The sequence below is a fragment of the Peromyscus californicus genome, unplaced genomic scaffold (assembly GCF_007827085.1).
Source record: "Peromyscus californicus insignis strain IS unplaced genomic scaffold, ASM782708v3 Scaffold_7__1_contigs__length_154581171, whole genome shotgun sequence".
NCBI classification, from domain to species: domain Eukaryota; kingdom Metazoa; phylum Chordata; class Mammalia; order Rodentia; family Cricetidae; genus Peromyscus; species Peromyscus californicus.
This window is the reverse complement of record NW_026294595.1, coordinates 76,398,506-76,413,912: the sequence shown is the minus strand read 5'-3', so window position 1 is coordinate 76,413,912 and position 15,407 is coordinate 76,398,506. Positions and strand designations below refer to the sequence as shown.

The 15,407-nt window shown below is 43.1% G+C and overlaps 1 protein-coding gene across 3 annotated transcripts in view; it reads left to right on the top strand.

Annotated features, from left to right (window-relative positions):
- The window catches only part of Iftap (intraflagellar transport associated protein), a 125,649-nt gene that overhangs the window by 76,655 nt on the left and 33,587 nt on the right, over window positions 1-15,407 (top strand). For all 3 annotated transcript variants that reach the window (XM_052724424.1, XM_052724425.1, XM_052724426.1), the window contains exon 6: window positions 4,208-4,347. In XM_052724424.1, the coding sequence (XP_052580384.1) occupies window positions 4,208-4,347 (140 nt within the window). The remainder of the gene's footprint in view (window positions 1-4,207; window positions 4,348-15,407) is intronic.

Here is a 15,407-nt window from a genome sequence, read left to right as displayed (position 1 = left end):
CTTACAGTGGTCCTCTATTCCTACTACTCTAGTTTTTTTATTTGCTAACTTATCCATCTATGAAGGTTTATTTGGGAAGTCATGTTAACCAGAAGAAAAGCCCACTCTCCCATACTTATTATTGCATAAAGAAATTTTTTATTTTCTTCCTGAAAAGGGAATAGAAAAAGGAAGATAATTCTATTTTTTTTTTCATAATCCATCCAAGGAAAGGAAGAGTTTTCCTAATCAGATAAATTGGGGAAAGAAACTAGGTGTATGTGGATCCACCCTTCTGTTTCTGCTGTGGGGTTCATGCTTGGAAATTGCATGGCTTGTTTTCTCTGTGCATGCAACTGTCTCATACATACTTTGTATGAGCTCTGAGCTTCCCTATTTAGCATTCTTCACTGTAAGGACACATCAGAGCACTGAGGACCTTTTAGCTTTACCTTCGTAGCCCTGCTATGCTTTTTACTTTAAAAATTTTAAAAGATGTATTTTTAAAAATTTTATGTATATGGGTATTTAGCCTGTGGGTATATTGTGTACCACATGTGTGCATTGCCCATAAGACTGGCAGAGAGCATTGGATCCTCTGGAACTGGAGTTACAGCTGACTGTGAGTCTCCATGTGGGTGCTGGGAAATGAATTCCAGCCCCCTGGAAAAGCAACCAGTGCTCTTAACCACTCTCCCATCTCTCTAGTTCTGATGTTATGTTTTTAAAGCCTTTTAGCTTCTTGGCTTCATAACCTCTGCTTGCAGACCAGTAAAAATGCCTTGAGTTGAAAAAGCCACTTTGAACCTTAGACTTATTTTTCAACTCTTTTCTTTTTTGGGGAGATCTTAACTTCTTAAGATACAAGCTGCCCTAGTAGCCTTCCAATGCTTTCAAATAGTTGATTTTTTGAATTTATCTGGCCTTTCTAGTTTTTTCTCAGAGAGAGAGTTGGATTGATACCAGCTAGAACAGTAGATCCTTAAGGATATAGTCTGAGAATTCTTGGGAAACCCTCATGACCCCACGTCATTTTTATTGATAATTTCACTGAAGTTATAAAAGCAATGATTGGAAAGGTACCTTAGTGTGAACCAAGGGTGTGACACCAAACTATACTATAGCAATAATCTTCACTGCCATACATTGTTAAAACAAATTTCAATTTTAATTGAAAAAATGTCCTTAATATAGAATTGACAACCATTGCTTTTACTAAGGCTCTAAAAATACTTATTTTTATGTGTATGGTATTTTACGTGTATGTATGTTTGGATGTCACATGCATGCTATGCCATGGCGGCCAGAAGGGGACATCAGATCCCCCAGGACTGGAGCCAGAAATGGTTGCAAGTGGCCATGTGGGTGCTAGGAATCAAACCCAGCTTCTCTGGAAAAGCAGCCAGTGCTTTTAGCTGCTCAGCCATCTCTGCAGTCCCAGGCCTACATCATTCACTTTTAAGTGTTGTTATTAGCTTTCGTGGTTGTAGCCTTTGAGTTGTCCATCAGTGACTAAATCCTGATAGATAAATGGCATGCATTGTTTCTAAGTATTAGAAATCCCTAACATGTTCTTGAAAAAGGACAATTAAACAGCCTCAACGCTTAGTCAGTCAGCCACAAAATTTACGTTGGGAAGCTGCCCTGACTCTACAGTGCATACCAGCTACCAAGCATTCAAAAAGTAGGAAGCCTTTGGGTTGCTTTAGAGACAATAAATAAGATCTGATTCTTATCTTGAAACACTCTAGATTTAGACTGTAAATTCAGATAATCCATTCCTCATCATCAGTGAATATTCTGCCCCCACCCAGTGTCTGGGAAATATGAGTATATGTAGAAATAACTGTGAGATGGCTGAAAGATAGGAGTAATTCTCTTTCCTAATAGATACCCACCCAGGCTCTTTCTGTCAGGATTGTTTTACCTTTATAGCTCTGTAATGCTTAGAGTCAGAACAATTCAATTTTGGTTTTAGTTTTTTCTCATTTTGATTTTATATGTGGAGAATGTATCCCTATAACAACCTTCAGTTTTTGAGGGGATGGACTGTGCCTGCTTTACATCACATACAGTGTCTAACTGCTGTACAGGCTCTTGATAGTTGCTGGTCAGTTTAAATTTGTAATGCAGGAAATTAATTCTCTGCTTCTAAATGCTGGTTGAGAATTCACCATTCACCATGTGCAAGGCACTGTTAGCCCCTGACAGTATGCCTTCTTGAATTTTATCTTTACCCCAGAGAAAAGGTGACAGCAATTTATTTAAGATGCTGAGGATGTGGAGTCTGCTTGCCTTGAAATAATTGTTCCCATGGCAGTAGAATTGTTATAGAAGAAATCATTTTTGTTGTAGTTGGAAGTCTTGCCTTCGATGAGAACAGATTAGGGCTGTAAAATTTCAGTAAAAGACCTGGACACTTGTCCTGTTTGCCATACCTTTTGTCAGACAGAACCATGGTCTTAAGCATAAGCCTGGAGAGCAGAATTGGTTCTGATTTCACATTGGAACTAGTGTTTACACCAGCAGCCAACTGACCTGGTAGATGTTGGTCCTCACATTGAGAGGCCTATGCTTTTTCTTCAGTGCTTGTTGGCAGGCCCTCAGCAGCCTTGGACATAGCCTAGGCTCTTACACAAGGGAGCCCAGTGCAGGAGTTTGGCTTTGAACTCATAAATGGGTACATCAGGAGGCCAGTTTCTCTCCCAGTGTTAATGAGTTTAAATGTGTTACTGTCTAGGCACCAAATGTTTGCAAAATGTACTTAGCGCTGCTATGCTCAGGAGCTACAGGTGACACTTCTTGGCCCGTGCTTAGATGTTCCCTATAATGCAGCAAAATTAAACATGTAGTAGAAATGCTTGCTTAAAAAATGTATAATGTGACATTGGCTGAGGCCCTGGCTCTGAGGGCAGACTGCCCAACTCTGTTTTCTAGCTGTGGGATCCTGAGGGAGGTCATTCTCAGTGTGGAGAGCTCATTGCTTACAACCCAGAACCCTAAGAGTTGCTAGGAGGATGAGATGTGCTGGTCCTTATAAAATACTGGGCAGATCAGTGTCAGTTGTTATTACTGCTTTTATTTACGCCAGTTATGAGATGATGTTCTAAAATTCCAGTCATCGAACTCGATAGAACTACCTTCTTACTATCTCCCCACCAGTTCTCAGTTTCCAGATGACCTGACTGTGTCTGCTTCTTAACAATTAAAACCAACAGTGATTTGTTCCTGTGCGTGTGATGTCTATGGGGGTGAAGGATGCATTTCAGAATACTCTTAGTTTTGGAATCTCAGACCTGCACAGTTATCTTCCTGTGTGTGCTGCCATTGCCATGAGCCCAGATATGCCTGTTGCTAATTAATCACTTCCACTGAGAACTTAATGAGTGGCTTAATTAGGATCATCTTTGAGTAGCAGGCAGTAGCATCTTGTACAAGTTCCAAGTTACTGGCTAGCTCTCACTAGTTCCTCTGGTATTCTGGAAGTTTAGACCGAGGAGGGAGGGCCTTATGCGTCTGTGTGTCTGTTTGCTCACCTAAAGAAGCTTGCAGAGGTTCGGTGGCATCTGTGATACATTCATGAAGTGTCACACATGTGAAAACAAGCCAACATAACCACTTAAAATAAATCCACGGGGAAACTAAGACTAGTTATTGAATTCTTGTGATTGTGCTAAACAAGCAGGAAACATGTTGTTTGCAAGTGTTGAAAATGAGCCCGCACATTCTTCATATGACAGAGTATTTCATTTTTCTGCTGAAAGCTAAAGTATTTTCCTTCTGGCTTCCTCATTTTGTAATATATATATATATATTTGAAATATTGCTGCATTGTTACAGAATGAAATCTGCACTCCATTTTCTTTCTCTTCACCCCCTTAGGAAAATATGGGAAAATGAGGCGAAAGGAGAACATTCCTGCCTTATTTTCCTATGGTAGTAGAAAGGGAGTTAGGCATGGGAGGACCATCATGTCATCCCCTAAGCCTTCCTCCAGCCTTCCAGATGGACTGTAACCTTGCAACATGATAGAAAATCAGTACACAGGTAGCTTCTATTTTATAGAAAGGGGAATCCTTTGAGTCAAGTTCACAGGTGAGTACAAGAACTGTGCAAGGGGCCGGCTTTCCCTGAGCATAGCTGCCAGTCTTGATTGTCACAGGCTTTTAGACTTGGGGAGATGATGAGCTTCACTAGAGGATCAGCTGAATTATTTTATATCCAACAGATTGGCTGCTCCTCCCAGGTGAAGTGGAACAGGGTATAAACGCCAGTGTTCCTGCTTATGTTCCTTCTGTGGACCTGCCTCTCACTTCTGAGGTGAAGCAGAAGCCCGCCATGGGAAGAACTCTGAAGCACACGGAAGAGGTACTCCCTGGGAAGTCCATCATGACAGTACATGGGTTTTGTCCTTCCAGGGAACCCCTGTATCTGCATGCTTTGTATTTTTCCTTGGTTTGGGATAATTTGGAGTTCAAATTGTTTAGTTGACCTTGCTCGCTTCCATCTGTCTCTGATGTACACAGAGCAGTGATGTTTGTGTATAGAAACACGTTTGACCTCTGTAGTTCTGGGTAGGGTCTGCTCAGTAGATGAAAGGATGTTTTCTTCTCTTTTGGTCTAACCTGGTCATTCTGAGGGCCTGTAAACCTTTGTACTGGGTAAGGTAAGGACAGGATGTAAACAGAATCCCAGTCTGAAATCCATTCCTGAAAGGAGGTAGAAGTTCATTTCTTGCATTTAAAGATTTGTAGAGAGTTCCTACAGTGAATGGGTCAGTTCCTTAGAGTAATCAGAGAGCAGAGGCTCTGACTTGAATCCATTGACAACTGCTGAGTAATTGTTCATATCTAGGCATATGGAAGGCTGGAGAATGTCACCTCAGCATAGTTTTCAAAAGTGGGGAGAACAGGATCTCTGCTATAGTTTATTCTCCCTGAAGTATTCCTTGAGAGCCATTGTGCTCTCACTTTATAGCTCTCTGCCAACAACCACACTGCAGCGGTGCTGGGAAGTAACTTCTTACCCTGTCTAACATGGAGGGGGAGACACAGGAGTTGCTGGGGCTCTCTATTAGCGTTTTCTGCTAGAATCCCTAGGGCCCCTCTTTGATTTCCTTAATCATTCAGGTGCTCTTGTACTGTATATTCTGTTACGGAATCAGCTGTTCAATCAGAGATGACATACACATTTCAATCTTAAATGGTGCTTTCCCTTATAGTACTTTTGTCTACTATTCTGAAAAGTACACCCAGGATGCTTGCGGGCTTGTATTGAACTCCCAAATTGGTTGCTAGACAAATAAGTCAGAACAGCTGACTTATTTTTGAATTATAGATTATACTCTCTAAGCTGTAAGAAGCTAAAATTACAGGGCTTCTCCAAGCAGGAATCCATTTCATTTTAAGGCTTGTTTATATTCTTGGCTGGTTGTGACCGTACAGGATACTGGACATGGCACCCACTACCTAAGAAATGCAATTACTTTTAAGTCAGTTATAGAGTCTCTGTATTTTGGGACAGTGATTGAAATTATTATAAATTAGTTTCAGTTAGTGGTTAAAGAAGCTTATTCTTGGACCTATCTCATAGTCGATGAAACTCAAATTACAACTACGAGTATTATACCTAGGGCCTTGCCCACAATAGGCAAGCCTTTATTTCCCCCATTTTAAAAATTAATTATTTGAGACTCTCATGAAATCTCTTTTTATTATATTCACCCCCAATTCCTGACTTCTCCTAGATACACCCCTACCTCCCTAACCTCTCCTCCAGTTCCATATACTTTTTTTTCTTTTACTGAACTGTATCTTTCCTGTGTAACTTGTGCTGCCCATGAACTTGTTCTGTAGCTCAGGCTGGCAGTTCTCTTGCCTCCACCTCCCAAGTACGAGGATAATAGGAGAGTATCACTAAGGCCAACTTATGGCTGGTATTTTTTAAAGGACTAGAACTGTCCTAATAGAAAATATGAACATTTTAAAATGCTAGAGTCAAATTAATATGAACAACTTTTGTGTTGTCAAACTCAAGAGCTATCTGGGACTAATTTTGGCTGCCTTTGGGCTGATATTTTGTATGTAAGCTTCATTACTTTTTGTTTGCAATCAGGTTTCACTAGGTAGCACAGGTCAGCCTTGAACTTGCTCATTTTCCTGCTAGTAAGAGCTAAGATTACAGGTGTGTGCCACCACACCCAGTTGGGATTTTCAGGTGTAATCATTATTTGTTGGAGGATCGTTTTAGAACCGTCTGAAATCACAACACTGAACCAAGTCTGCCTGTGTTTAATGGCACAAATCTTCTTCTTCTTCTTCTTCTTCTTCTTCTTCTTCTTCTTCTTCTTCTTATTATTATTATTATTATTATTATTATTATTATTTGGTTTTTCGAGACAGGGTTTCTCTGTGTAGCTTTGCACCTTTCCTGGATCTCACTCTGTAGACCAGGCTGACCTCGAACTCACAGAGATCCGCCTGCCTCTGCCGCCCGAGTGCTGGGATTAAAGGCATGTGCCACCACTGCCCAGCCACAAATCTTATTTTTAATCACCTAAATCATAAAAGAATGTAATCATCAGTTCCTGGCAAGTGTCCTGTGAGGAACCATCAAGGAGCCTTTGGGGCTAGAACTGGTGGTGTCTGCATTCAGTGACTGCAGTCTGAAAGCTGAAATGTGTTCTGTGAGTCCTGCTTCCTCATAATTGTCTTTTCAGAACCCAACTTTCTGCTGTGGATTGGGTCTGTTTGATTTCCCCCCTAATTTTATTACTAGTTTATGTATGTGCATTTTCCCCTTAGAGAGAGGGACATTTTTTCACACCTCCAGCTTGTTATTTGTCAATAAATCCTTGCTTTGATTCCTCTGTTTTGATAAATTTTGGAGGTTTTGAACTGCTTTCTAGAGCAAGATGGGTTCATAATAGTGAGAGGGAAATTGTGTTTCCCTGAATTGACAACCATGGAAGAGGTCAGTAGAGAAACTCAGGTCCCTTGTCTTCCATTTCACAATGGGATTCTAAACATTTCCCCACCAAGTTACTTTATTTACCACATTACTCTGTGTTTGAGCCTGTAGCTAAATGCTACTGTTATTGATTTGAGCATTAGTTTTGGGTTCCTTAATTTGCCCATGTGGTATTATGAATGAAAATGCATCCTCCTTTAACAGTGTCTGTGTAAGAATCAGTCACATGAGCCATTTTAAGGAAACTCAAAGTTTCCTAATAGTACACAAATTCTATTCCCATAGTGGTCACAAAAAATTTTCAATTAGGCTTGAAATTAGATACCTGAAATCCACACATTTCTCTCAGTTCCTTAGGCAAAAATAACAAGTTAATAACTTAATTCACACTTGTTTTTTGTTTAGCAGCAGGGGATTTGGTGTTGTATAGCAACAATTCTTCTCTAAAATAAACCAGAATTTCAATTTGTAGTCGAAACCTTGGAGACGTAGAACTTAAGATGCTGAAATAAGCCCACCTTGAAAGAAGAAAGCTTTCAGACTGCCCCAGCAGTCAACCGCTGGATTGTGGAGCAGCATGCAGCCTCACTGTGTTTGAAGGGGCACGGTGATGCTTTCTGAATGGCGTGGCACACCTCATTTCACTCAGAATTACGTGTCTATACCTTGTCACTCCTGCATGCCTCTATAAGCTTATGTTATTGCAACATAAAATGTCAGAATGAGCTCAGAACCAAACGTAGACATAGAGCAGATATTTACTCAATAAACAAATAAACACATTCTTCCTGCTAACTGGGAATGACTTTGTGATACAGTGCCGTGGTTGAGGGCTGTATCACAGACCTTATGCCTTTGTATACTCACTCCCCAGCTTCTGGTGCTGTTTTGGGGGAATTGAGGAACGTTTGGAGGTTGGACTCTAGCTGGAGAAAGTGAGTTCCTTGAGGCTGTACAGCCCAGCCACTCTGCCTGTCCTCTGTCTGCTTCCTGCTCTGTGTAGGTGGGTACACGATGCTGTAACATGTCCCCACATGATGCCAAGACCTGGGGCTGACCTTCCCTTGCTGTGTTTCTTTTTTTTCCCTGTGGTATGGACGTATTTACTCTGACACTGCTGGAAGTGTGTAATATCTTGATTTTACAGGGGCTGATGGTTTAGAGATACTCTGAGTATCAGAAGAGACTCTGCATTTGCACGTTTGAATGATTGCTAAAGACTATAGGACTTTTGAAGTTGGACTGGATTCGTTTTGCATTATGAAACAATCATGAGCCTATGGGGCCAGGGAGAGAATGTCCTGGTGTGACTGTGACATGCACCACATAGATGAATGTCTAAACATTTGGTCTCCAGCTAGTGACACTGGTTTGGGAGGTGTGGAGTCTTTAGAAGGTGAGAGGGATGTGGTCGCTGGAGATGGGTCTCAAGGTATTATAGACTGGCCCACATCCTGTCCTTGCTAGGCTTCCTGTCCACATGGATGTGAGGAAGTGGCTGTCACATGCTCCTGCCACCATGGAGCTATCTGCTGCCAATGCCTTCTCTACCATGATAGGCTGTACCCCTCAAAGTTTGAGCCACATGAAAGTCTTCCTCCTCTTGTTGTTTTTGTGAGGTAAATGTAACTAATACAGTGTCCTTGTCTCTTTCCTCCTCTCTTGGTTCCTTTCCCACAAGGTCACAGTGATCCAATCTCCTTCCCATCCTTGACAAAAAGGAAACAATAGAAGGAAAACACCCTTGGCTTCCCTTGGCCCTTTCTTTGGCTATGGTCTGTTCCTCTCCTTTTCCCACTCAAATTCATGAGTGCCTCTAGTTGAGTTCCCTCTAGTTTCTGCCCAACTCCGTTAGTGCTCTGCTTCCTCTCTTCTCCTTCCTCTTTCAGTGAACTATGAAATGCCTTGGCCTTGGCTGCCTACCTGAAAGTGTTCAGAACGAGGATACGTGGTAGAGTGCAGTGGCCTGGTCTGCCGTTTCCTTTTCTGTATTTACGGAGTATGGAGAGCCGCGCCTCTTCTGCTATGGCAGTCTCCCTATACTCTTGCTGTACTGGCTCTCACAGTTCTGCTCTATTCTTTGTGTGTTTCTGAAATTGCTCCTCCCATCCTCCTTTGGGGGTCTTTGTCTGCCCACTCCTAACAAGTCAGTGTTCCCCAAGGCTCCATCTATACGCCTAGTGACTCTTCCCTCCCTGAATGCTGGAAGCAATTTTCATTCTAAATTCTTCCTGTTATGCTTATGTCTGTAAATGGGCATGTCTAGCTTCAGATCTTTTCCCCCTCGAGCTTTGGGTTTGTGTATTTAAGTGCTTTTTGACTTCTGTATCTTCCAGGGATCCTCAGATGCAGTGTGTCCACAGCTGAGTTTCCCTTCCTCTACTTTCTCCTCTGCCATTTCTATATCACCAGTCACCAAATGCTGCTTACTGTCTTCCCAAATGGTTTTTGTATCTTTTCTTCCAGAGCTTCATCATCCTATTTCTTTTTGGTGCTGCTGATACCTGCTCCATCATAGGTGTTCATTAAAAAGTTTGACTAAATGAAGAGAATGCACATAAGACCAAGTGTCTGCCCTGATTGCAAAAGATTCTTCAGGGCCTTTTCGTCATCTATAAGATGATGTTGCTGCCTTGCCATTTCTCGCACTGTCCTTACAGTTTATGCTCAGACAAGGCTGAACTGCTTTCAGACATGAAACCCTGTACCTTATCTTCATAGCGCGCTCATGGAAACTGTCTGCAAAGCTGATCTTCCCTCAGCCTGTTAACTGGTTCTACCTAGGTATCTAACCATCTCTGATTCCTTCCCAAGCCACTCCAGTCTTGTCTGTTATCACCCCCCAAGTCTGCCATTCCACGGTTCACTATCATGGTATGTTGGTGCTGATATAATCCATCAGTGACTTTACCCAGGTCTTTCTTTGTGTTCTAGGATCTTATACAATGCCTAGGAATGTAGGAACGCGAACATCTTGGGAAGAATGAAAAAGCCCTGAGTGACTGCAGAGGACTATTCTCACACCTTGATTCAACTGAGCCATATTCAAGCATATCCCCCAAATGGCTTAATTGTTCAGAAGATCACATTTTGGCTTTGCAAATATGAAATTATGACTATTCTTAGTTTCCTCTGTTGTTCTGTTTCAGCATTTAAGTCATATTCTAAGAAAATTATCTAGCACTGGGCAGTGGTGGCGCACGCCTTTAATCCCAGCACTTGGGAGGCAGAGCCAGGCAGATCTCTGTGAGTTTGAGGTCAGCCTGGTCTACAGAGTGAGATCCAGGACAGGCACCAAAACTACACAGAGAAACCCTGTCTCGAAAAACCAAAAAAAAAAAAAAAAAAAAAAGAAAAAAGAAAAAAGAAAAAGAAAGAGAAGAAAATTATCTAGCAATACTGCTATTAATAACTCTTAGTTCTAAGTGACAAACTATATTTTTATTTTTAAAAGTTCATTATAAGTGGCTAATCCTTATATTGGCAAGTTTATTAGCTTTCAGAAAACTATTTTTTTATTTTTCTTTATTAAGAAATTTTCTACTCATTCCACATACCACCCCTAGATCCCCCCTCTTCCCACCCCCCAGCCTTCTTTCCCAAGCCACTCTGCATCCCCACATCCCCCAAATCGAGGTCTCCCATGGGGAGTCAGCAGAGCCCGGCACACCGAGCCTAGGCAGGTCCAAGCTCCTTCCTACTGCACCAAGGCTGTGCAAAGTGTCACACAACAGGCACCAGATTCCCGATTCCCAGAAGCCTGCCCATGCACCAGGGACAGATCCCGATACCCCTGCCTGGGTGCCCCCCAAACAGTTCGAGCCAAACAACTGTCTTCCATATCCAGAGGGCCTAGTTCAGTCCCAGGGGGGCTCCACAGCCACCAGTCCACAGTTTATGGGCTTCCACTAGTGTGGCCAATCATCTCTGCATGTCCTCCCATCATGATCTCAACGTCCACCACCTGCAGAATCCCTCCTCTCTCTCTCATCAATTAGATTCCTGGAGTTCAGCCTGGTGCCTGGCCATGGATCTCTGCATCTGCCTCTATCAGTCACTGGACAAAGGCTCTATGATGACAGCTAGGTTATTTGCTAGGCTGGTCACCAGAGTAGACCGGTCCAGGCACCCTCTGGACCACTGCCAGCAGTTCAAGGTGGGGTCATCCTTATGGATTCCTGAGAGCCTCCCCAGCTCCCTGCCTCTTCCCATTCCCATAATGTCCTCATCTATCATGGTATCTCCCTCTCTGCCTTCCCACTCTGTCCCTGTTCCAGGTTGACCCTCCCATTTCCCTATGTTCTCATCCCGCACTCCTCGCCCTCTGCCCCTCCCCCCCATACCCAGTCCGCTCATGTAGATTTCATCCACTTCTCCTTTGCAGGATCATCCATGTGTCCCTCCTAGGGTCTTTCCCTGTTATCTAGCCTCTCTGGAGCTGTGGGTTGCAGTCTGGCCATCCCTTCCCTCACATCTAGTATCCACTTATGAGTGAGTACATACTATGTTTGTCCTTTTGAGTCTGGGTTACCTCACTCAAGATGATATTTTCTAGTTCCATCCATTTGCCTGCAAATTTCATGATATCATAGCTTTTTCTGCTGAGTAGTAGTCCATTGTGTATAGGTGCCACATTTTTTTATCCATTCTTCAGTTGAGGGGCATCTAGGTTGTTTCCAGGTTCTTGCTATTACAGATAATGCTGATATGAACATAGTTGAGCATGTGTCCTTGTGGTAAGATTGAGCACTCCTTGGGTATATGCCCAAGACTGGTATAGCTGTGTCTTGAGGAAGACTTATTCCCAATTTTCTGAGAAACCGCCATACTGATTCCAGAGTGGCTGTACAAGTTTGCATTCCCACCAACAGTGGAGGAGTGTTCCCCTTGCTCCACATCCTCTCCAACATAAGCTGTCTTCAGTGTTTTTGATCTTAGCCATTCTGCCAGGTGTAAGATGGTATCTCAGAGTTGAAAAAACTCTATTCTTTGCTAATGTGTTAATTCAAAATTTCTGTAGAAAATTATGCAACACAATGAGAATTCAACTATATGGGGAAAAAAACCTTAAGCAAAACCACTTTTTTTTCCATTTAAGAGAATTTCTTTACCTGTAGTATCATAATGCTACATATTCCAGCCACAATGTGGATTGGAAACTCAGGGAAATGGAGGTATAAGAAGGCATTAGTTGGGGCCATCTCTGAAGAACTAACTTGGCCATAGGAGTTAGTGCTGATTAGAAGTCCTGAGAAGTTCAAACTATGAGCCTTACTTTACCTGGACCACTAAGACAAGATGGTGGATAATGAGGAGAGGTGATGTGGGGGCTGGTGGTATGTTCTGCAAAGTGACAATCCTTGATTGGGGGAAAATGAAACTTCTGAGCTTCATGCTCTATCTTTTGCAGTTATTCTAGTGAACAGCATGCCACATGTTGGTGGTACCACTTGTTTACTGTCTTCTCCTGGGTCAGGAAATCCTGTAGACCCAGGTTTTGCTGTACTGGCATTCTGTTCCTAGTACCTAATGCTTAACCAATGCTTATTGAATGAATAAATATAGGGTGGGGGAGATGGAAACGCGTTATGTACCAGGGAGTAGGAAGGGCATGGTATGGTATCAAAGGGATTTTCATAGCCGAGAGACTTGTTTAATTTCAAGTAATAGCCTAGCCTCCCTGGGAGGTGGATGCAGACCACGTGTTTGCCTGTGGTGAGAATGGATGGGTTCAGAGGATCAGGGTGGGATTCTGAATCCTAGGGTGGGACATAAGTGAGATACCTGCAGCTCAGTAGATGTGTGGGCTCTTGCTTTTAGACGAAGGCATGAAGAGCTTCAAAAATCCTTGACGACCAAAACATTCATAGAGAGAGTTTCCTCCACATCTTGGCTAGGATCAATAAAAATCAGGTGTCTACAGAGTTAGGCAGGACGGACTATGGCAGGTTTCAGTACTTCTACCTAGAGTTGGAGGTGGCTTGGACACTTGCATTCTGAACATGAACATCAAGTGTCATTGTGTGTGTGTGTGTTTCTTCATTAGAACTAGTCTTATCAATAATGCTCCCTATTGGGAACTCTCCTCCACTGCTGGTGGGAATGCAAGCTTGTACAACCACTTTGGAAATCAATATGGCGCTTTCTTAGAAAATTGGGAATCAATCTCCCCCAAGATCCAGCTATACCACTCTTGGGCATATACCCAAGAAATGCTCAACCACACCATAAGAGCACTTGTTCAGTTATGTTCATATCAGCATTGTTTGTAATAGCCAGAACATGGAAACAACCCAGATGCCCTTCAACTGAAGAATGGATAAATAAAATGTGGTACATATACACAATGGAATACTACTCAGCAGAGAAAAACAATGGCATCATGAGGTTTGCAGACAAATGGATGGATCTAGAAAAAATCATCCTGAGTGAGGTAACCCAGACTCAGAAAGACAAACATGGTATGTACTCACTCATAGCAGGATACTAGACATGAAACAAGGATGACTTGTCTGCTACTCACATCACCAGGGAGGCTACCTGGAAAACAGGACCCCAAGAAAGACACAGGGATCACCCAATGACAGAGAAATGGAATGAGATCTACATGAACAGCCTGGACATGAGTGGGGGTAATGAAAGGCGAGGGTTGAGGGAAAGAGAGCTTGGGGGAGCGGGAGATCCCAGCTGGATCAACAACAGAGAGGGAGAACAAGGAATAGGAGACCATGGTAAATAAAGACCACATGAGAATAGGAAGAAGCAAAGTGCTAGAGAGGCCCACAGAAATCCACAAAGATACCCACACAACAGACTGCTGGCAATGGTCGAGAGACAGCCTGAACTGACCTACTCTGGTGATGGGATGGCCAAACACCCTAATTGTTGTGCTAGAAACCTCATCCAACTACTGAGGGATCTGGATGCAGAGATCCATGACTAGGCCCCGGGTGGATCTCTGGGAGTCCAATTAGCGAGAATGAGGAGGGTTTATATGAGCGAGAATTGTTGAGACCAAGGTTGGATAAAGCACAGGGACAAATAGCCAAATGAATGGAAACACATGAACTATGAACCAATGGCTGAGGGGTCCCCACTGGATCAGGCCCTCTGAATGGATGAGACAGTTGATTGGCTTGATCTGTTTGGGAGGCACCCAGGCAGTGGGACCAGATCTTGTGCTCATTGCATGAGTTGGCTGTTTGAAACCTGGGGCCTATGCAGGATTGTTTGGCTCGGCCTGGGAGGAGGGGACTAGACCTACCTGGACTGAGTCTACCAGGTTGACCTCAGTCTGTGGGGAAGGCTTTGCCCTGGAGGAGATGGGAATGGGGGGGGGGGTTGCGGGGAAGGTGAGGGGGACGGGAGGGGGGAGAACAAGGGAATCCGTGGCTGATATGTAGAACTGAATTGTATTGCAAAATAAATTAATAAAAAAAAAAATGCTCCCTATTACTTTGTGGTGAGGAGAAATTTAATTACAGAGAGTGATCATGGCACATCAGTCACTTTCCTCTGCAGGCTAATTTGCTTCGTGTCTGCAGCTGCTCTTTTGAAAACAGTCATGACCTTGCACATGGCCTTGAGTCATTTTCAGTGGTAGCTGTGGGAACTGTGCAGCTTATTCAGAAAAGGGTTTTTTTCCCAAAGAACTAGTGTTTTTGAACTTGTTTTGCTTGTGTTTTTGAACAAATGTGGCTTTATTTGAAGCATATTGTCCTGGGTTCAAATGTGGCTTCTCTTCTTTTCTAGCCTTAGGCAAGTTCTGAAGCTTTTCAAAGCTTCATGACTGGGAGGCAGTAGTAGATGAAGGGACTGTAGCCATCCTGAGTATGGAAAGCATGGCTCTAGCAGGACTTGCTCTTCTCCCCCTTTCTCTCTGCCTTGCTAAAAACCATTAGATTATAGTCTTAAAACTAGCCACCAAGGTCTGTTCCCTTATTTGTCCACTTCTTCCTCCTGAGGCTGATAACCAAGGTCTAGCTATCAAAGTATTTAAGTTCTGCAAACAAAAGCCCCCATTTGGCTGCCCTAATTAACATAGTCAATTAAAATTAAACACGTCATCCTAACATGAGTTTCCCCTTTTACTATTATAAACCACCATTTGCCTATGTGCCGTCTCTGTGTCCTCTTTATCCAGAGGCAGTCCTTTGTCCTCCTTCAGGACAAATATCCCTTCCCCCTCCCTGTTCCCTTCCCCTTCTCCCTCATCCTCTATCCCCCCTCATTGTCTCTTATTCCCTGCCCTCTGTCCCTCTGGGGCAAATAATCTCCTTGGTGCTGAGAAATGGTCTTGGGGTATTGTGAGCTGTATCCTTTCAGTAGGTACCGGCAGGGCTGATGGCAGGCTACTGTTGATACCCACGTGGTTCCTGATACTAGGGCAGGCCCAGGACGGGAAATCATTCAGTGGCACCTCTTGACTTTCCTCCCCAGGAAAACACAGAGGAGAGGCT